This window comes from Spinacia oleracea, chromosome 1 (genome assembly GCF_020520425.1).
Source record: "Spinacia oleracea cultivar Varoflay chromosome 1, BTI_SOV_V1, whole genome shotgun sequence".
NCBI lineage: Eukaryota > Viridiplantae > Streptophyta > Magnoliopsida > Caryophyllales > Amaranthaceae > Spinacia > Spinacia oleracea.
This window is the reverse complement of record NC_079487.1, coordinates 113,318,697-113,340,742: the sequence shown is the minus strand read 5'-3', so window position 1 is coordinate 113,340,742 and position 22,046 is coordinate 113,318,697. Positions and strand designations below refer to the sequence as shown.

The 22,046-nt window shown below is 37.2% G+C and overlaps 2 protein-coding genes across 4 annotated transcripts; both read right to left on the bottom strand.

Moving 5' to 3' along the window:
- Positions 1 to 7,377: 7,377 nt before the first annotated feature.
- Positions 7,378 to 13,835, bottom strand: LOC110778712 (E3 ubiquitin-protein ligase SDIR1). 3 transcript variants are annotated; one of them, XM_021983265.2, is made up of 9 exons: positions 13,527 to 13,834; positions 12,820 to 12,970; positions 12,460 to 12,514; positions 12,298 to 12,350; positions 11,968 to 12,196; positions 11,661 to 11,775; positions 10,105 to 10,150; positions 8,211 to 8,339; positions 7,378 to 7,798 (listed from the first exon to the last, which is right to left on the bottom strand). In XM_021983265.2, the coding sequence occupies exons 2-9, from the start codon at positions 12,892 to 12,894 to the stop codon at positions 7,679 to 7,681; spliced, it is 822 nt and encodes a 273-aa protein (XP_021838957.1). In that variant the 5' UTR covers positions 12,895 to 12,970; positions 13,527 to 13,834; the 3' UTR covers positions 7,378 to 7,678. The 3 variants fall into 3 exon arrangements, with proteins under 3 accessions (XP_021838957.1, XP_021838960.1, XP_021838959.1); XM_021983268.2 differs by lacking the exon at positions 12,820 to 12,970; XM_021983267.2 differs by lacking the exons at positions 12,298 to 12,350; positions 12,460 to 12,514 and having other exon boundaries at positions 13,527 to 13,835.
- Positions 13,836 to 18,494: 4,659 nt separating this feature from the next.
- Positions 18,495 to 20,539, bottom strand: LOC110778713 (aspartic proteinase PCS1). The gene has a single exon (XM_021983269.2). The coding sequence runs from the start codon at positions 20,093 to 20,095 to the stop codon at positions 18,767 to 18,769; it is 1,329 nt and encodes a 442-aa protein (XP_021838961.1). The 5' UTR covers positions 20,096 to 20,539; the 3' UTR covers positions 18,495 to 18,766.
- Between the last annotated feature and the right edge of the window lie 1,507 nt (positions 20,540 to 22,046).

The following is a 22,046-nucleotide window of genomic DNA, read 5'->3' as shown; positions in this document are numbered from 1 at the left end:
CTATCAGAATTGACTCCTCCTGGAACACCACAATGGAACGGTGTGTCGGAACGGAGGAACAGAACCTTGCTAGACATGGTCAGGTCAATGATGGGTCAGGCCGAACTTCCATTAGAATTTTGGGGACATGCACTAAATACAGCTGCACTCACTATAAATAGAGCTCCGTCTAAAGCTGTCGAAAAGACTCCATACGAATTATGGTTTGGAAAGCCTCCAAATGTGTCTTTTCTTAAGATTTGGGGATGTGAAGTATACGTCAAACGATTAATTTCAGACAAACTTCATCCAAAATCTGACAAATGTATCCTTGTGGGCTATCCAAAGGAAACAAAGGGGTATTACTTCTACAATACATCTGAGAACAAGGTGTTTGTTGCTCGAGATGGTGTCTTTTTGGAGAAAGATCACATTTCCAAAATGACAAGTGGGAGAAAAGTAGACCTCGAAGAAATTCGAATCGAACAACAAACTCTAGAGAATGCTCAAGATGACATTCAGGATGAAGCTCAGAGATCTTTAGAAGAATCTGGTGAGAATCATGGTCAATCTAGAAATGTTACCCCGCGTAGATCGCAAAGATATAGATCTCAACCGGAAAGGTACTTAGGTATTTTGACGAACGAGAGCTATGACGTTCTATTACTTGAAAGTGATGAACCTGCGACTTACAAACAAGCTATGACGAGCCCTAGCTCCAAGCAGTGGCAAGAAGCCATGCAATCTGAATTAGACTCCATGTCTGAAAACCAAGTATGGGATTTGGTCGATTTGTCAGATGGCTACCAAGCCATTGGAAGCAAATGGGTTTTCAAACTGAAAAAGGACAAGGATGGGAAACTTGAAGTTTTCAAAGCTAGATTGGTTGCAAAAGGTTACAGGCAAGTCCACGGTGTGGATTACGATGAAACCTTTTCACCAGTTGCAATGCTAAAGTCTATTCGGATAATGTTAGCAATCGCTGCATATTACGATTACGAAATATGGCAGATGGATGTCAAAACTGCTTTCTTAAACGGCGTTTTAACAGAAACTGTGTTTATGACACAGCCTGAAGGTTTTGAGGATCCAAAGAATGCTAAAAAGGTATGCAAGCTAAAGAAGTCAATCTACGGATTGAAGCAGGCATCCAGGAGCTGGAATATACGTTTTGATGAAGCAGTCAGTGACTTTGGTTTCATCAAAAACGCGGACGAATCTTGTGTATACAAGAAGGTCAGTGGGAGCAAAATTGCTTTCCTAGTATTATATGTCGACGACATATTACTTATCGGAAATGACATTGCTATGTTGAACTCTGTCAAGATTTGGCTTGGGAAATGTTTTTCGATGAAAGATCTAGGAGAAGCACAGTACATATTGGGCATCAAGATTTACAGATATAGATCTAAAAAGATGATTGGACTTAGTCAAAGCACTTATATCAATAAGGTGCTTGATAGGTTCAAGATGGCGGACTCCAAGCGAGGCTACCTACCCATGTCTCATGGAATGACTCTAAGCAAGACTCAGTGCCCAAAAACACTTGATGAGCGTAGACGAATGAATGGGATACCATATGCATCATTGATTGGTTCAATAATGTATGCTATTATATGTACACGCCCGGATGTTGCGTACGCACTCAGTGCTACGAGCAGATACCAGTCAGACCCAGGAGAGGCGCATTGGACTGCTGCCAAGAACATTCTGAAGTACCTGAAAAGGCACAAAGATGACTTCCTGGTCTATGGTGGATTAATTGTTAAAGGCTATACGGACGCAAGTTTCCAAACCGACAAAGATGATTTCAGATCACAGTCTGGGTTTGTCTTCTGCCTCAACGGAGGAGCAGTAAGCTGGAAAAGTGCTAAGCAAAGCACCATTGCGGATTCTACAACTGAAGCGGAGTACATTGCTGCACATGAAGCAGCAAAGGAAGCTATATGGCTAAGGAAGTTCATAGGTGAACTCGGTGTAGTCCCCTCCATTAAAGGACCAATAGCCCTGTATTGTGATAATAACGGAGCTATTGCACAGGCAAAGGAGCCTAGACACCACCAGAGAGTCAAGCATGTACTTCGTAGATTTCACCTTCTACGAGAGTTCGTTGAAAGAAAAGAAGTCGAGATAAGCAAAATTGGTACTGATGACAACATATCAGATCCATTAACTAAACCTCTGCCGCAGGCGAAGCACAACTCGCACACTGCAGCTATGGGAATCAAGCATATTGGAGAATGGCTTTGATGTCTCTGTTTAATGTTTTAAAGTTTTAGAGTTTAAATCTTTGTAAAACATTATTGGTTAATCATTCACAATAAATGAAAAGAATTCATTTTTCCATTTAATTTGTGGTTTATTAAATGATGAGTCCCTTCAATTTGACGATATATTCAAGATAGACTGTCAGGACCAGTCATGTGACTAAGAAATGTCTATCAAGTGAACTTGAATGTCAAAGGTTGAAAATGGTCCCTAGTCGGAGTTTTCTATAAAATTGGACGCATAGAAAACGTTAGACGATTAGAATGCAAGATGACTAGTAGTTCTGTTTCTTGAACTATGTGGACATGGCAATGTCATAATCATTTGCATAGATACTTACTTTGGGAAGACTAGTATCGGACAAGACCTATGAAACTTTACTGTAAGAGATGAAAATCTGTCATAAGTAAATTTCATTAAAATTATTAAACACTAAATCCTCAATACCTGAGTGATTTGAGATTACTTGTTTGAGAACTGGTTGCTTTGACGTTGACCAACCGTCGCACCGTAAAAGGAGGCTATAAAGGCAACGCTCAGGTAATCACCTATCAAACGAAGTCTAATCTCAAGATCACAAGATTGGGATTGTCCTCCCATAAATCGGGATGAGATGCTTAAAAGTTGTACAAGGCCACTCGGAGAGCTAGAAACTGTGAAATGCATGGCCGTGCTCGGATGAATCATAGGCTATGATTATCTGTTTATTTGATCAGTTGAACTCTGAAACCGAGGAACACCTCTGGACATAATAAGGATGACAACTCTTACCTTATGTTCAAGAGCAAGCATCGAGCGACAAAGGAATTAGGAAATGCACACTTGTCCCTAAGGACAAGTGGGAGACTGAAGGAAATAATGCCCTTGGTCCAAGTATGCATTCTATGTTAAGTCTAATAAATACGGTTCAGTATTAATTAACAAGTTAATAATTCAGTGAGATCAAGTGAGCTGAATGCCTAGCTAGAGGCCGCTTCAGTTCAAGTGGAATTAATGATATTAATCCACAGCTTACTCTTGACTGAACCCGTAGGGTCACACAAATAGTACGTAAACGGATCAAGTATTTAATGGCATTAAATACTCCAACTATGGATATTCGGAATCGGAGGATCTTGGTTTCAGTGGGAGCTGAGATCGTCACAAGCAAGAAATGAATACTCCGGAAACGATGATATTGCCGGAAACAGAAATATGGATCGTATCGGAAATATAAATATTATCCAAGTCGTAGATGTTGCCGGAAACGGAAACATGGTACGTATCGGGAAATATTATCGGAAATGGAAATATTGCCGGAATCGGAAATATTGCCGGAAACGGAAATATTGTCAGAATCGGAAATATTATCGGAATCGGAAAATAATTCCGGAAACAGAAATATTAAATATTTGTTCGAAACGGAAATTAATTCCGGAATCGAAAATATTAAATATTGTTCGTATCGGAAATATATTCCGGAATCGGGAATTTAATCGGAAGTGTATCGTACGAATAAGCATCGGACGAGGCCTGCCGGACGAGGGCCCAGCACGAAGCCAGGCCATCGCCCAAGCCAAGCGCGCCACACGAACAGCCAAGGCCACGCCAGGCCCAGCGCAAGGCCAGGCCTAGCAGGCCGTGGCAGCGCGCACAGCGCGCGCAGCTGCGAGCAGTGGGCTGCGAGCATTGCTGCAGCTCTCGTGGGCTTGTAGCTCGCGTGGGCCGTGCGGCCGTGTGGGCTGTGCGCGGGCATGGCCTGCACGCTTGCGGGTCATGCTCGCGTAAGTGTTTGTGTTTGCATACGAAACCTAAAACGTGCAGAATTCGTTTAATGATTAAATTCCTAATTCTATTTGATAAATTAATTAAATAAGAGTTTTATTATAATTCTAATTTAATTAATTCGTATCCTAATAGGATTCCAATTCTCTTTCCATACCCCTATAAATATGTGGCCTGGGTTCACAATTTATAACGAGTTATACAAGTATTCAAAGTGAGTTTTTGAGAGAAAAATTCAGTCACACATCTTGCTCAAAAGTGCCGAAAAATTTATAGTACCTTATGGGCGATTCTAGTTGGTCAATCTTAAGGCGGATCCGGACGTGCTGTGGACTATCTACGGAGGGACGACACTTGGAGTCCTAAAGACTTGTTCTTGTTCGGTTCGGGCGCAGCTAGGGAAGGCACGCAACAAAGAGTATGCATCTAAACTATGCTAAATGATTATGTGTAAATAATATGTATTCCTGACTTAATGGTTGTTTCCGCATGATTTATGAATTGTCATATGTATCATAACCTAACAGAATTAGGGTTCTATGTGTCTCTAGGGTTGAAAGTGTGTAGTGTATGGAAAACAGTTGTGATTAGGTTATTAGAATAACATAGGGAGTATATGTACAAACCGACCAAAGCACTAGGGCAATGGTGGGCCATCACACATAAGCACGCACAACCAACAGGCAGTGCAACGTTGCTGCTACTGCGGTGGTTGGCCCGCACGCGCACATTGTGCGCCGATGTGCTGGCGCTACTGCCTTGTTGATGTTGCCGTGTTGTTGCGCCCATGGGTTTGGCGCTTGCGTGCTGGGTTCGTGGGCCAGCAACGTGCTCGTTCCCTTTTCGTCTTGCGTCTAATGCTTTACGACTATTATTTATCGAATCGTACTTGACGATCCAATGTCATGATATGATTATTCGTTTCTCCAAACTTACGAATATACGCAATACGATACACGATTACGATCCAACATCTTACTCCCTCCGTCCCGGAATACTCGACTCGGTTTGACCGGCACAGAGTTTAAGGCACTTGAATTGACTTATTTAATTTAATAGGTAGTACTTGATAGTGGAGTATTATTTTAATGTAGTTAGTGGGAGGTGGGTTAAGAGGTGGGGTTGGGGGAGAGTAGGTGTTGAATTTTTAATTATTTTTTGTATGGAGTAGGGGGTAGGTGGGTTAATAGGGGTGGAGTGAGAAATAATATAATATTGTTAGAATATTTTCATTTTTAGAAACAGGTCAAGTATTAAGGGGCGGTCCGATAAGGAAAACAGGTCAAGTATTCTGGGACGGAGGGAGTATCTTATATTTACGCTTTTTGAACTAATTCCCGAATAGCCATTAAATGTTCCGCTTCATTTAATCCGGCGATCTGTTTTATGTTATTGGTGTGACCTTGTAGGTTCAGTCAAGAGTAAGATGTGAGCCTAATAAGGATTAGAACTCACTGATCGAAAATATTGCTCCATCTAGTTGTTCCGACACTTGATCTTACTGAATTAATTATTCGTAATTAATCTGAACCTTGGTATTAGACTAATGCACATTGGGTGAAGGGCACATTTCCTTCATGTTGTTGGATTTTCGAGTGAGATTCGGGGGTTGTAGGTGGTTTGTGTGTGGCTTGAGGGTGGTTTTGTGGTAGTTTCGAGTGGTTTATGGTGATTTTGAGTGGTTTCAAGATTGTTTTATGGTGGTAGGGGCAGTTTACGATGTTGGGAGGGTGGTTTCGCGGTGTTGTTGGCGGCCTGGGAGGTGGTGGGCTGGTGGGTCAATGGTGGGGGGGTGGTGGGTCGACGATGGTTTCAGATATGTTGCAGGTGGTGGATAGTACGTGTTTCATGGTTGGTCAATGGTGGTCAAGAGTGTTGAAGGAAAGGGAACGAAAAAATATGTTGGTAGGGTATCAATATAGAGGGCTTTAGAGGTAAGTGAAAAAGAAAAGAGTAAAAGTAATGACAAAAACGCCAAATAAATAACAAACTAGAGAATCATACAAGTTCATTCGATTCCCTTTACCTTTCCTGAAAACCACCAACCAAACGACCCCTAAGGGATTTAGATTGTACTCGATCATTCCAATTACCAGAATCAATGACCTAGATGTTTTCATTTATTGTCACTATCACCATTACTTCAGTTCTTAACTATCAATTCAATGATTTTCCTGTCACACCTTATTTTGTTAAACCAAGCTATTTCCCAGCCTCTATGCGACTTACTATTGGGGGCTTAATTGCTTATGGTTACAAATTAACAACCTTATATGAACCCTACATGCATACCCTATAAATCTATAATCACAAGAGTTTTTGAAACCGTTCAGGTACGTAAAGTCTATTCAAATGGTCCAGTTATGTTATTATAGCCTCCAAATTTGTCTTTGTGGAATATTTTGTTCCCGTTCTATAAAATATTTTAATTTGTTTTTTACCACCTTCAGTTTTGTCTTCAAATGCATAAGAATTTGCCTTCAATGTTAAATTGTTTTTTACCACCTAAAAAATTGACGAATTGTTTTTTACCATCTAAAAATAAATTTTAAATTATCTTTTACCACCTTTTAACTACAAAATGGACGAAAACGTTATGTGAATTAATGGGAAATAAAGGAAAATTGTAGCTTATATACATGAAATTCGTGGGAGAAGATAAGGAAATAAAAAAATCTAGTCGTGAAACGGATCCGCATAACGTTTTCTTCTTTTCTGGTTAAGCGGTGGTAAAAAATAATTTTTATTTTATTCTTAGGTGGTAAAAAACAATGTTTATTTTTTTTAGATGGTAAAAACCAATTTATCACTTTTTTTAGGTGGTAAAAAACAATTTAACCAAAATATTATACATCGAGGTGCTTCCCATTGATCTAAAGGAATCTGGTAGGTCTACAAAGTGCTCGGAACCATCTACTCATGTTGTGTGCCTAATGCTTGAGTATTGTGCCTATGGTTTGATCGTTGTGTCTTGGGCATTGGTATTTAATTTACCGGCGCAAGAGCTTTTCTCTAAAGCATACTCCCTCCGTCCCGTGATACACGCACCGGTTTGACTTTTTACACTATTCACATAATTTATTTTGACCCTATTTTATTTCTAGTATATGAAAATAAAATGTATGAATAAAACAGAGATTTTAGAAGTTCACCGGCTATAGCGCAACTTTTATTCGCTTACTTAGAGCTTGTTGTGAGAGACTGGACCGGATACGAAGAATGAATCTATATCTGTGCACAAAAGTTGTTGGCCCACAGCAGCTCAACTGTTCGAGGACAATGCAGTGTAGTTGGTTCCAATTCAACAAGGCAGGATGAAATTTACATGGTATCTCCATATGCTAACCCGAAGGAAGAACATGTTCGTTATGAACAAACATTTCCCTGTTTCATTTTCACTACCACCGGTATCGTAGCATGTAGCACGTTCACATGAGAAGCACATGCGAAAATCATATACAGAATACCAAGCAAGGTCGTGGCCTCGGTGTATACATTTCCTGACGATTGGTCCGAATTCAGTACCAGCCAATACTCCTACTACTAAGACGTTCCGGTGGATCAGCTAGTTTTTCACATGAATATAGAGGTATTCACTTTAGAACTAAAGCTACATAACCTTGTAAGTTGTAATCAGGGATAAATACAATGAGAACAGAGCCACTTTTTAGACCATGTATGAAGCATCATCGTGGCCATCTTCGTGCCAACTAGTCCCAACCTTGAATTTACATACAGGGCACGTTCCTTGCTGTCTAAGCCATGGGTCGATGCAGTTAGCATGGTACTGCACAACGAATTCAAAAGCAGCATGAGATTTCTTATTACTTAAATGAGAAAACAAAAGACTTAAATCTGCAAATCAGTAATCACAGTAAGCTTTTTAATAGATACAAGCTCAATAACCATTGCGAGTGTTAAAGAGAAAAAAAATAACTTCAGCACCATTGCATGGATGAACAGGTTTCACAATTGAAGAGACCACAACAAACAGAAAATTACCCTGTTAGAACATTATAAATAATAGGCAACAACATAATCCGTATCAAGCTCAATTACTCACGATATTAAGTGAACCAGCAGAGGAAACATTTTTCCATATCTCTTATCTAGTTATCTTTAAACGTTATCAGACTTATTACAGTTGAGCCCTTCAAGCACAGGTAAGAGAAGCAAAGGAAACCTCCAATAGAGCTCACCTGGTGCAAACATGGCAAGCTACGGATGAGTTCTCCAACATTTACTTGCTCCAAGCATACGCTACAAGTTAATTCATCTTCTGAGCTGCTTTTTGAGCTGCCAGGATTGATAGAAATGTCCTGCTGCTTCTGGTTGCGGACAAAGAGGTACCCAACAAAATTAGTATGGGACTAATCTAGGGACAAAACAAAACCTGAAGCTTTGACCTCCAACTCCGCAGATATTAATCATAATGAATCAAATAAACAAGAAACACAAAGGTACCCAACAAAATTAGTATGGGACTAATCTAGGGACAAAACAAAACCTGAAGCTTTGACCTCCAACTCCGCAGATATTAATCATAATGAATCAAATAAACAAGAAACACGTGTATAGGTTTCTAAATTTTAACAGAAAAGGTTTCAAGCTCACAAAAATGAAGAAAGGATCATGAAAGATGCACAGAAGTTATGGAGTTACAAAAACAAATAAATAAGTAAAACCACAGCAAAAATTCTCAAGCTCTTAAAGGCAATTTGCGTAATAAAGATGAGCATCCCATCGTCAAAGAAGAGTTTACATATGATTTATGGCTATCAAAGCCTATTTCAGATATAATTCTTTCTCAACCTAATGAAATAACTTGAACAAACAATGCAGAGGTTTGAAGAACAAAGCTACGGAGTCAAAGACCCTTGCTCATTTGCAAATTGCAATAAGAAGAAGATAACATATTGTCTAACTTTTGAAACTGATTTCTCTACCCAGATGATGTGACGTCACTACTTTTCTCTAGCTCTGTTTAGCAGTGAAACGAGACCAAAAACATTGGGTGATAACCAAGGATTTAGAAGTAGGAGCACTTTATAACCTACTCATCCCACCCACGCATATCTTCTTTTCTTCCCCGCATCTTAAACTCCTAATTGCATACAGCACTCAGGAAGGCACATAAATTCATAAAATAATCCATTGACCTATTGTAGATATTCCAAGGTACTTATACAGCTCAAAGATAAAGGAGATGCCTATATATTGCATACTATATAGATCGAGCAAAATCTATGATAGTTAACCGAAATAAAGAACTTTCAAGGCTCTAAGCAAACTAGAGACAAGCTTAGGAAGAATTTGTAATGGCAGAATACTAAAGAGCACAGTTTACTGCATGAATAAAACAACTAGAGAGTCGTAACTACACAAATAGCACGATGACAAGGTGGGTGCTGAGTTATCACGAATCTACATATTGTTGGACTATAATAACTCATCGGGTGTGATAAAGAAAATCACATGATGGCAAGGAAAATGTTAAATTCCAGTAGCAGGGAAATCCCTTTGTCAATTGCCACACTTCTACACCAACATACCGCCGTACGTCACTGAAACCTAGACAACCTAAGTTCAATGTTTCAAGAACCTTTCCGTTTGGAACCTATGTTGAGATATTAAATAAAGAAAATAAGTTAGTGTTGCCAGGAATATAGATGTCCCACTACGAGGAATGAATACAAGAACAGGGATTTTGCTAATTCGAAATGAAAATGCTAGGTCAAATTAATAATAGTCAGCTCTATCTATAGGATTGTTAAGGAAAACTATATTTTTTTTTTTATTAATCCACCAATATGAGTAAATTGTAAATTGATTTTGAATTATTAAGTAATTGACCAAGTATTGCTTTTCCTTCTTGTTAAACTATTAAGAAGCAAGGTCTATTAAACTACTGAATACGCAGAAGTTGATCTTCGTCTTAATTAGATGTGTGGTGATCCACTATTTCTAATGTAAGGCGCAAATTTGAAATTCGCTCACAATTGAGCAGGGTGTGGCGAACCTGAAATAGCCATTTCTACAGAAGATCTCACAGAGTTCAAGCCAACAAATAGAAAGCACACTAATGAAGAATACCTCAGAAGATGCAGAAGATGATGCCTGCTTCTTTGCTACCATATCACTATTTCAAAAGATAAAAGTTTGTCAATTTAATATGCACAAGCCAGCAAATTTTAACAAGCAAACAAGTAAATTTCCATCCGGAACATTAACATGGGTGGCCTCTGTTGAGATTGGCTGGAAAACAGATTTAGTACATGTTTGGCAATAATGAATATCACATGCATATTGACAGCAATCATAAAGAGAGCAATTGTTAGTGTATGATACATTTCGCTTAAGTTTTTAATCTTCATCCTCCAAATACAGGTATAAACTTCAAAACGGAAACTGAGATGTACATGCACACAAGTGAAAATTAAATGAAAAAGAAGATTGTGGCAGCTATCATTTGATGTTTCTTTTCCCCAAAGAGACACCAGGACAAATTATGGGTTTTATTCTCTGCAATAACATGATGTTTGTTATAAACCTTGTCGCAGTTCACATATGGAAGTAATCGTAAGTCAGTATTTGTTCTATGAAATTCATGTTACACAGATAAGCTATGATTCAGACCCAATGACATTTTATCATGGCGTCACTGATTTCTTATCAAAATGAGATTTCAGAAGGATTTCTCCATATTTTACTAGTCACAAGCCAGTACCAGTAGTGACGCCCTAAATTTCCTCTCCCAATTGTCCTTCACATCTATCAGGCCGGCTTCAGCCAAGACACCAGACACAACTCTCAGCAACCATAAAAGACATTCCAAATTTTGCAAAAGAGTGATACTCCCTCTGTATATTTTTAGGGGTTACATATACCACTTATGACCGTATTTATTTAAGGGCTACATTTCTATTTTTGTAAGTTTTCTACCCCACTCCCCAATTATTTAATATACGAGGCATCTTACTTTCCTATGGGAACCACCGAACCACTACTACAATAAACTCCCTCTTCTTTGATTGAAATACTTATCCAACTATCTTTTTCTATTTGTTTATTACTTCCTCCCCGACTTGCTTTAGTATTATACTGCATTCAACTCTCATCTCTTATACTTGTGTCGGTCAACATGTAACTCCTAAAAAGATACGGAGGGAGTATACATCACTACTATATTTATATAGGAATCGTGTATCAAAAGAAAAGAGACAGACATAACTACTGCTTATCAGATCGGCATAAGCACAAATCAGACATCATTAGGGTTTTAGTTTGTTGAACTGCCATGCTGCAAAACACAGACAGCAGGATTAACGTCATATGCTTTGCAATTAACTGATCTGCCAATAGATTATATACTTTAAGCAATAAAGCCTTGCAACCAACAAAGCTATCTTTGGAAAAATTACATTACTAGATAGGTAGATATGTCAGCAGGTACTTAAAATATAGCAGTTGGCATGTGTATGTCATTTTCCACAAAACAATACATGCATATTCAGAACCAAAAGAAGGCCACAATTTGGAAGAGACTCTAAAATTCCAATACACTTGTTCAAGAGAAAAGTGCATCAAACATATACATTTGAACATACAAACGCATATACTTCGTGAGGAGAAGATGGGTTAATTATCACCTGTCTATACCAGTAACCTTATACTTGTGGACAGGGAGAGAATTTATTTCGTCCTCACTCATTGAAGGAACTGAAGGTGCATTGTCAGCATCCAGCGCTCTTAAAGTTTCATAATCTGCAACAATACGACACAAAAAGATAATTCGATTTCACAAGTAAGAACAATAAAATAAAAGCAAACGTATAGGGGAAGAAAAAGTAGCAGTAGCCAGGAATTGGGATTCAATACGAATTTAAACAATCAATGAATCATGAACATAATTCCACCAGTTAAAATGAGTGCATAAGACAACGTAACTCACTATACCTAAATCGTCAAACTCCCGATCAAGAAGGGCAAGCTGTAGCCTAAGGCCCTGCAGACGTCCTCTTGTGGCAAATGCAATAGAGGGTGGCATCTGCAATCGGAGCTCAGTATGGCGAAGTAGGCCACTGGCTGCTACAGCATGTGCTTGTGCCTGTGCTTGAAGTTGTTGACATGTTGCATACATTCTTAGGCTAGTAGCCATCAAAAAGAAGCCAAATACCAGCCAGAGCTTCACAAATATTCAAAACGATAACACCATATCACAATTTGAAACAACCAAGTTTAGTAAGTACAAACAAAATTCAGCTTGCAAATCAGAAACATATCTACCAAAAAATTCGGTGACATTTGGTGGGAATTTAGTATCATGAAGAGCAAAAGTACTGCAACAAATAAAATAGTAAGAGAATTGGCCAAATCCAAAGTTGTTTAATAGAGACATAAACAAACAATAGCCGAAGCTGCAAATAATACAAAGAGCAAAGACAGTACCAGTTACAAGGAAAGCAAGTGAATTTGTATTCACTGGTCGTGCTGCATGAATGCGCTGATAATAAAAAAAAACAAGAGACAGAACAGATGTTCAAATTAGTTATCATAAAAAAAAATTAGTTATAGGGTTAGATATCAGACACATGTCAGGTGAGACAAGGGTGAAAACAAGATCAGGGCAATTTTATCAGTGGCATTCATACACAGGGTCGAGTAGTCGACAACTAACTATTAAGGGGACACGGGGTGCCAACTAAAGAGGCGTGGGAAACCTTAACCATCTTGCTATATACCCGACTTAAACTAGAGTTTTGCTAAAACAACGATATCCAATTTGAAAGCAAGCTATAAGAAATTTACCACCCGCCGTTCAGGGATTATTCCTTGAAATGCATTCTCAATATCAGCTCGAGTTCCCCTAAAAACAAAACTCATGATCGTATAACTTCACAAAAAGAATTCCAATGATGAAATTTTCTGTAGGTTGTATGAACAGCTTCTCTTCAAAAGACTACCACAAATAACAAGAAAAGTGTCAAAATAAGGTTAAAAGCATTCAATAATTTGTTTCCCAACACACACTCTCATAATTATATGCATTCTACATAAATAAAATACTGGAAACCCAGATATATCCCACATTCCCACTAAAACCCTGTTTCCCCCTTCTTAAGGAGAACCCCTTCAAGTAATTAATCACAAATTAATGATCTTTATCATCACGAAACTTATACCAAAAGGATCAATAAAACCCCAAATTAAGTAGCTTCAGAGGAGAGAGAAACGGTTTCCATTTCGAAATAGGGCCTAATTCATAACGAAACCTACAAAATCATAAAGCCGCGAATATTCAAAGACATGAATTTACAGACAAAATCCTAAAATTACGAAACAGAACTCAAATTCTTAATTCTACAACTAAAACGTTTCTCAATTGAAGAAAAACATATAAGCATAACGCTAATTTTTCCCCCATAATTTCACATAATAACAACCCTAAAAATCAAACAAATATAAGACAAAATCAAACAAATTTAAACAAGAAAATGAAAATTAGATTCACTTACGATAATTTGATCAGAAATCGTGTGCAAAAATCGAACAAACGAGCTCACAATTTATCAAACGGACTTTTGATCAGGTTTTTTTTAACTTTTTTGGTAATATACAAAATCCTAAATTACAAATGCAACTAAAGCTAAAAGGATTTTATTTTTGGAGGTTTGGAATTGTAGAAGAAGCCGAAGACGGCGAGAACCGGCGTGTGACTAGGACGCGTTGGGAATCGGAGACCGAGTTGCGCCCAACCCTTTGCCTCGGGAAGTCTTTCGTCAGCTCCAATTGTCCAGACTCCAGAGTTTTTTAACAGTTTTTTTCCTTGTTATAAAAATTTGAAGTTTTCTTACTTCATACTCCCTCCGTATTTATTTAAGAAATACACTTGTCTTTACCGGTCGTATTTATTTAATAAATACACTTGTCACTTTTAATAACTTATCAACCCCACCATCTAATTAAATAACACATCTAAATTACCCAATGACTCACCATCCTATTAAACAAATAATTTCATAACCCCACCTCACCTCCTAACCCCAAAATAACATGGTCCCCACTTGTTTACTTATTAAAATATCTACTCAATCCCACATACTTTATTATTTTACTGCATTCAATTCTTTTTGTTAATACACGTGCCCGCCCAAGTATCTCTTAAATAAATACGGAGGGAGTATAACGTACCGTTTCGATTTAGATAACAGAAGATACGATGCTTTTTTTGAAAATTTTGGAAATATTAATGCAATTTTTTGCCAGTTTTTTTTTTTATTATTAATTTCATTTATGACATATTTTTTACTGTTTTTTCGTGAAATGCTCCTGAGGTTTGGCGAAATGTACCAAATACACCCGCGTCGTTTGAATCACATATTATACCCCTATTTCTCTATACTGTTCATGAGATGCACCTGGCGTTAAGAGACCTTAGTCCGTCGTTAGCTGTGTTTTACCATTTTACCCTTAATTTGTGTTTGGCGCGATTTAATTGTAATTTCTTGACAGAAATTCTAAAAAAATAAAAAATTCTCATCTTTCTCTCTCCTCTCCCTTGTTCTTCCTCAAACTTGAATTTACTCGAAACCTAAAAAATCTGGGTAGATCTGCAAGAGTCGCAACTTTAGACAGGAACACACACTTTCTCTCTTCTCCTTTTTTTGAAGGCACTTTTTGCCGATGGCTACGCCGCCATCGGAGATTTTTCGTTGATTTCGGCAGATAATGCAACAGTGGATGCGCCGCCAGCGCCTCCTTCTGGAACAACCGTCGTCATACCGCCTGGACCTCCAGCGGCTGTTCCACCAGTGGGCGTGAATTATGTTCCGTCGCCGCCGTCTTTGGGGATGTCGAAGGATACATTGACTGCTTTGGTAGTTGAAATTGGGCTTGGAGGGTTTGTGTAATTGAATGAAATTGTCGTTACTAATGGCTGCTCTGGCTGATGCACAAGTATTTTTTTAAACGGAAATAATTAATTAGAATTGGCTGGTTAGGTATTTGTTTGTATTAATTATTCATTAATTGGTTATTGCTGTTGGTTTCTTTTTCTGGGGGTGGGGTGGTGGTGGTAACTCGAAATGTAAATTCGAGTAAGTTGGTACAATTTGATCATAGGAATGTTGATTCCTTTATGGAAGTGAACGCAATGAATCGAATGTGGTATGTTAACAGTTAAAATCGTGGAATGTTGTTTGCTGGTTATATTTTTGTTGTTCTTGTCTTATTCAATTAAGCAGACAAATTGTTCTTAAGAATCTTATCAATACAATTTAAGTCCAAGAAACTTGATTATTCTTTTCTTACTACGATTCCAATCATCTTATATTGTATTTTTTTCCTCTTTTAAATTTGGGGGTTGGAAGTATTTGAGCAATGGGAGATTCAAGAATGCAGACCATCAGGCTGTTGTGAACTCAGACAACAGCAAGTTATCAATATAGCAACGTTCCAAAATCAGCAGCAGAGGCGAAAGTATATCCGTTGGCAATTAGAGAAGGAGAAAAGCCAATCCTAAAAGAGCCCATCACATTCGCAGAAATGTACAAGAAGAAAATGTGCAAAGACATAGAACTTGCATGCCTTAAGAAGCTCGCTAAGGAGTAGCAGTTGAAGGTAGGGGAGCTAGAGACAGCCAAATTAGGATCACACTTGTTGTAAAGCTTTTGCAGATTTGGGTACTTGGAGCAATTAAGTTTACAACTAGGTGTATATTAGGCTATAAGTTTATAAATAAGGGCATTTGGTGAATTATAAACATGACTTAACGGAGGACTAACGGAAGGTCAAATCAAGAGTATTTGGTGAACAGTACGGAAAAACTAGGGGTATAATATGTGATTCGAAAGACGCGGGTGTATTTGGTGCATTTCGTTAAACCTCAGGGGCATTTCATGAAAAAACCGTATTTTTTAATAATTTCATCTTTACTGCAACTCCGCCTGTGAGTGTCGCGTATGTGGCATTCACTTGTGAGTGTCGCGTATGTGGCATTCACTTGTGAGTGTCGCGTATGCGGCATTCTCTGCCGGTCCCAAGTCCGGATAAAGGAGGAGGGTGCGGTAGGTTGGTGGCGGCCAGCAGTAAAACTAAGCCACATATCATGACATGAATCAACAATGGAATATCGTGGGGGTGTCCCCTTCTCAGCGACGCGCTACACCTCTTAAGCCCGGGTGTAGTGAAAAATATGTGAGGGTTGCTAGGTCGTCGCCTAGAAGCGGCGCGCCACCCCTACAGGTGGTGTCAAATATGCAAGGGTGCGCTACACTTCCTAGGCCCGGGTGTAGTGGAAAATATGCAAGGGTTGCTAGAACGTCGTCCGGGAGCGGCACGCCACCCGAGGGTGGTGTTAACTATCCAAGGTTTCTTGGTAAGGGCAGGGATAAGGATAAGGGTAAGGGTAAGGGTAGTAGGATGCGTCTTGAGAAGGAGAAGAATTAACATATTATGTGTGCAGGAGACTAAGTAGATTGGAAATAAGGCAAGAGAAATAGCTCCATAAGGTTATAAGTTTTGATATTGGGAAAAAAAAGTGAAAATGTAGTTTCATAGAAACAAAAAACAAAGTTACTATTCTTCTGTCAAGAAAAAAAGGTTTCTACCTAGTATTAAATTCTCATAAAATACCAACTTTTCTCTAATTTTGTTGATACGAGTATTTGACATTAGTATTTAACATTTTTTCAAAAGATTGAAATATGTGAATAGACAAACAGCAAACAAACCGGATGAGGGAGACATGGAGTATGGGCCCACGGGCCAACTGGATCCAAGTATCCAACCCAGTCAAGAAGGACGGGCTGCACAAGGTCTGTGTCTCTGTGAATGTGTGACATCTCTAGCATTTCATTCTTTTTTACTGCACAGTGCATGGCTAAGCTAGTGCAACCCATTCAAATCAAGACCAAACTATGTCCAGAGTTAATATATCAAAGCCAACTTCTTGACCAGATTTGACCACTACTACCTTTATCTACCCGATATTGGTAAATTCTTATAAAAAAATACGAACTTTTATGCGTTAGATCAATTAGTATTTAGTTAAGTTGAAAGCGAAGTTGATGAAGATAATAAATAAATAAGTAAATAAATAAGCAGAGTTGATAACTTCTTATAAAAGATCAAATGATAAAGACATTCCTTTTAATTTTCACGGTAAAGTTTAAAAAGTAGAACAAATTAGATAACATGATTAATTTTAGACAAATGGGTGTAATTAAGTACTACTCCATCATACAACATAACAAGGATGGAATATGATTTCATACGTTCTATATATGCACTAGTCAATATCTCATTACTCCCTCAACCAGACATCATATAATCCTCTCCAATATATGGAGTACTTCTTAAATAAGTAGAATTACCAATGAGTTCTTGATCTAGTGTGGTTAAAAGTTTTAAAATTGAGAGTCTGTTTATAATAGATCTCAGGTTCGATTTCTCCCGCCTGGCCGCCCCCATTTGTAATTTATTTGCTCTTGTAATTCAATCGCACAAAAAAATAAAAGTAGAAATCGGGTGAACAAAACAAAAACTAACTCTAGATACATGTATATTGTGACTACTGTCTATCCCTTTTCTCCGTAAATTTGTATTTGAGCATATGAATTTGTAAGATGGTGCAACATAATTTTAGGGGTACAGATACCGTATAGTAGGTAGGAGCATTAAGAATTGATTGTATTTTTTGGGTGAATGAGGAGAGAGGTGGTAGAGTGAAAATGGGTTATTATTGGGTCAGGAACCACGAGATGTAAATGACGACCAACATGAATAATAATTGCATGTACTATTCTTTTATTTGCATGTCTTTAGAACAAGCAACACGTACTACTTTACTTTTTCTCTAAACCTAATCGATCAGCTAATACTTTAGTATCTCAATAATTAAGAATTGGAGGTAGAAATAAAAGGTGATGTTCAATCAGGAAATTTAAGGTCTGCACACGTGACAAACACCAAAAACATACACATCTAACTTAAATTAATTCACTATTGGAATTTGATTTTTCCTAGTGATTATGCCTACTTTATAATGGGCAATCAAATTTGTGTTTAGCCTTGCTATTTCCGGATGTAAACTTGTATCTTTACATCTAGACATGTATCAAATGATACAATAAGTTTTTGGAATTTGGTGCATATACGGAGGATTAAAATATACCGAGTAAAAAATTGAGATATTATTCACATAAGACACCATCAATATTTTGGCTTAGTGAAAAAGATTTCACCTTCCAATACCAGAAAAGTTGGGATCCAATCATGTTGGTTTAAGCATTTACATAGTAATATTTTCTCATACTCCACAAGAATCATTAATACTTATTTCACTCAAATATACTTGAGTGATTGTTTAATTAGAATAACTTGTTTTATGATTATTACTTTTTCAGATTCTGGTCTATGCTTACTTCTTGATAATTTGAACCGATAGTAGTTTTGCTAAAATATGAAGTATAAATTTTATGGAGTAACTAGCAAAATCTCTTACTTATGTACGTATATACAAGTAAATACTTGAAATGTACATTAATATAGCACATGTATAGTTGGCAAATGCCAAACAAAGCTAGAGAGTTGTATGTACTTACCAATCTAACAAGATATTTATGAAGCCATGTTTGGTCAAACTCTCAAGTCTCAACCAAGCTCCTACCCCCACAGTCCCACACCATATCTTTGCCAAACATGTAATTTTCACATTTACAAATATATTCTCTTTAAAAAGAAAAATGTAGTATTTCTAGAGGCCCAATCCTAGTCTCTGACTGGCCAAATCACACCTAACCTCCGCCAACCCTACCCTAGATTGTACCAAATCAAACTCCATCCACATATTTTGTTGATGATGATGCCCTATTATATAAGCCTCTACCCCAAGTAGATCAGAATTTCCAAACGTAAAACAATGCACACCATCGGATCCTCTAACTTCTCCCGGAACCCGATATAGTAATCGTTCTGCAGATACACTCATTTCGGCCCCTTGAAACATTAGTGTCACAATAGGTAAATTCGGGTAAGCCTTTTCAGCTAAGGGCACCCGATAACATAGATCCATTGCGCCTTCAAATACGTAATTCGGGTCTCCTAATACCCTTAACGTACTCCTTGTTTGGGCCAAGAATTCATTTTTCAATGCGGTGTAGACCGGCCCAAGTAAGAATGTAAATTGAGTGCCTGAGTCAACCATGGTTTGACCCGCCCCGGTGTGGTCGGGTTGAAGGATTGATTTGGGTAAAGAAAGTAATTTACCCCCGACTTTAATCCCTTCAAATTGTACAGAGTATGCTACACGGTCATAATACGGTAAACGGCTAGTAACTTTTACCATGGGAGTGTAACTTCTTGGCTTAAGCCAAGAGAAATTAGCCTCTCCAAATAACAACACACCCGAAGCATCCTGACCCGAAATACAATATGAGAACTTTGGGTAACCCATTTGAGACACAAATGATAATGACCCACGGTTCATACCCAATAGCCCTGTGGTCATCGAGTCCGCATCTGTACTACTAAAACCTTGATCCATACACCCGAAAAAGATACCGGGCATAGACGACCCGCCCATTTTAAAGTTATCCATAGCAAGCGTTCCCTCCATAGAAGAGAAGTCCGCGTAGGAGACAGACACGTGACACAATCTGTTCGGGTCACACGAAGCGGGTATACTAAAATCCCGGGTTCGGGCCTGACAAGTGGGTGAAGTACATGGGATCCGAGAGTAAGAAGTAGAGTGAAGAGGGTCAAATAAGGAATTTACACCAGGGTTCTTTTTACAGTGGAGCCAAGAGAGCTCACTACCTGTATCCAACACCATTGTAACAGGTTGTGGAGGGCTTCCAACTAGGAGAGAGACTGTAAGACTAACATTGTGATGAAAAGGGAGCTTACTTGCTGGCCGTCTGATTGACCCAGATGGGATTTTCTGAGCTTTGAGCGCAAATATAACGGTAGGAGAGAGATGCGAGCTGTGATTGCTCTGTTTTGATAGGACGAAAACAGAGCATATTTGAATCAAATAGAAAAGAAGAACAATAAGACGATTTTGCTGAAATTTCGAAGTACCCATTGATGGGTTTATAAAATAATTTTGAGATGATTTTAGGGTAAAAATATGGGAAAAAGGGAGAATTTTTGAAATTTGGTAGGTGTTTTTGGAGTGTTTGAAAGGTGTTTGATTAAATGACGCAATGAAGTTATTTATAAAAAAGGAAAGAGAAGGTGGGTTTGGTGATGGTATATATAGGATGGACCAGAGAGTAAAGAAAGGTACAAAACAGCTGGTGAATGGTGATGAATTTGGGGGGAAAAGATCTTGATTTTCCCAAAGGAAGGAAAAAAGGAAAAGCTAGGGATCTGGAAATAAAATAAACAGGGTTTTTAATTTTATTTTTGTTGATATATATTTAAATACTTTGGGTTACCAAATAAAAAGAAATTGTGTTTGAAAGTTTGTTCTGGGAAGGTGGGTGAGTTTGCCTCCCAATCTCCCATGATGCAGATGTTTCCAAATACTACAGACTGTAAAAAAGTTGCTGAAGAAGGTTTTTGTGTTGGAATAGTGAGGAGGAAGGGTGAATGAAGAGAGAGAATAAATAGGGTAATGACAAATCAGAAATCGGTGGTTTAATGGTTTTCGCAAGATTTTCCTAAAATGTTACCATGTCCCTTTTGTTTTTTTGTTTTCTTTGACTTTGAGGTAAATGTAAAATGTCCCTTTAGTTTGCCATATTGCCAATATTACATCCCTTCATCTAAAAATACTTGTTTTTCCCGGTGTAACTAATACTCCCTCCGAACCTAAATATTATTTCCTTTTGTCATTTTACACGGTTATTAAAGAAAAAGAAACATTATAAGATTAACTATTATTAATGTAATTTTATGGGAACTGTTGCTTTTTTATTCCATTTTCACAGGAAAACAAAATAGTTGAACCAATAGAATTTAAGAAATAAAAATGCCAACTCATTAATCCATCCAAACTTAAACCAACCAATGAAACTACAAGGTTTTTTATTGATAAACCAATAGAATTACAAGGAAGAGATTAAAAAGGAAATAAAAGAAATGGGAATATTATTTTGGGACACTAAAAAAGGAAACAGAAATAACATTTAGATTCGGAGGGAGTATATTTTCCACGGGAGTTTAGAGTGTTAAAACTATTGCGTAATGAGCATAGACTTGTCTTACATTATACGAAGTATAAAGAAACTGAAAAAATAAACATAGGGTCTTGTTTACATTATAGGAAATATTGACATGAATAATCTCAACTTTTACCAGTTTTCTAAAAATAATCTCAATTTTAAATTATTTTAGAATAATCCGACTTTAAGAGATACTTTCTCAAAACAATTCACACTATTCATTGTATATACCTCGTATATTATAGACCTAAAACGGATTAGTGTAGGCAAGAAAAGTGATAATTTGGTTTATTTTGAGAATATTTCCCAAAGTTAGAATTATCCTGAAATAATCCAAAATTGAGATTATGGCCCTGTTTGGTAACCAGCTTTTTACTGGCTTTTTCATTGGCTTTTGGCTTTTGGCTTTTTAATGTGGTCAAACAGCCAAAAAATGTGTTTGGTAACTGGCTTGTTGGTTGGCTGAAAAGCCAGCTTTTCCGCCAAAAATGAAAAGCTAGTGTTACTAGCTTTTTAGGATTGGCTTTTGGCTTTTCACTACTTAAATTACTTTCTTATCCTTATTTTTCACTACTTAACTAATAATTAATAATTAATAATTAATAATTAATAATTAATAATTAATAATTAATAATTAATAATTAATAATTAATAATTAATAATTAATAATTAATAATTAATAATTAATAATTAATAATTAATAATTAATAATTAATAATTAATAATTAATAATTAATAATTAATAATTAATAATTAATAATTAATAATTAATAATTAATAATTAATAATTAATAATTAATAATTAATAATTAATAATTAATAATTAATAATTTATAATTTATAATTTATAATTTATAATTAATAATT

Bases quoted from the DNA above. Each gene is read 5' to 3' on its own strand.
- LOC110778712 (XM_021983265.2), bottom strand. From the start codon at position 12,894: ATGAGTTTTGTTTTTAGGGGAACTCGAGCTGATATTGAGAATGCATTT. The intron at 10,151-11,660 runs GTGATAATTAAC...CTTTTGAAATAG, and splicing joins AAGGTTACTGGTATAGACAG to TGATATGGTAGCAAAGAAGC. The intron at 7,799-8,210 runs GTGAGCTCTATT...TTCGTTGTGCAG, and splicing joins GCTTGCCATGTTTGCACCAG to TACCATGCTAACTGCATCGA.
- LOC110778713 (XM_021983269.2), bottom strand. From the start codon at position 20,095: ATGGGTACTTCGAAATTTCAGCAAAATCGTCTTATTGTTCTTCTTTTC.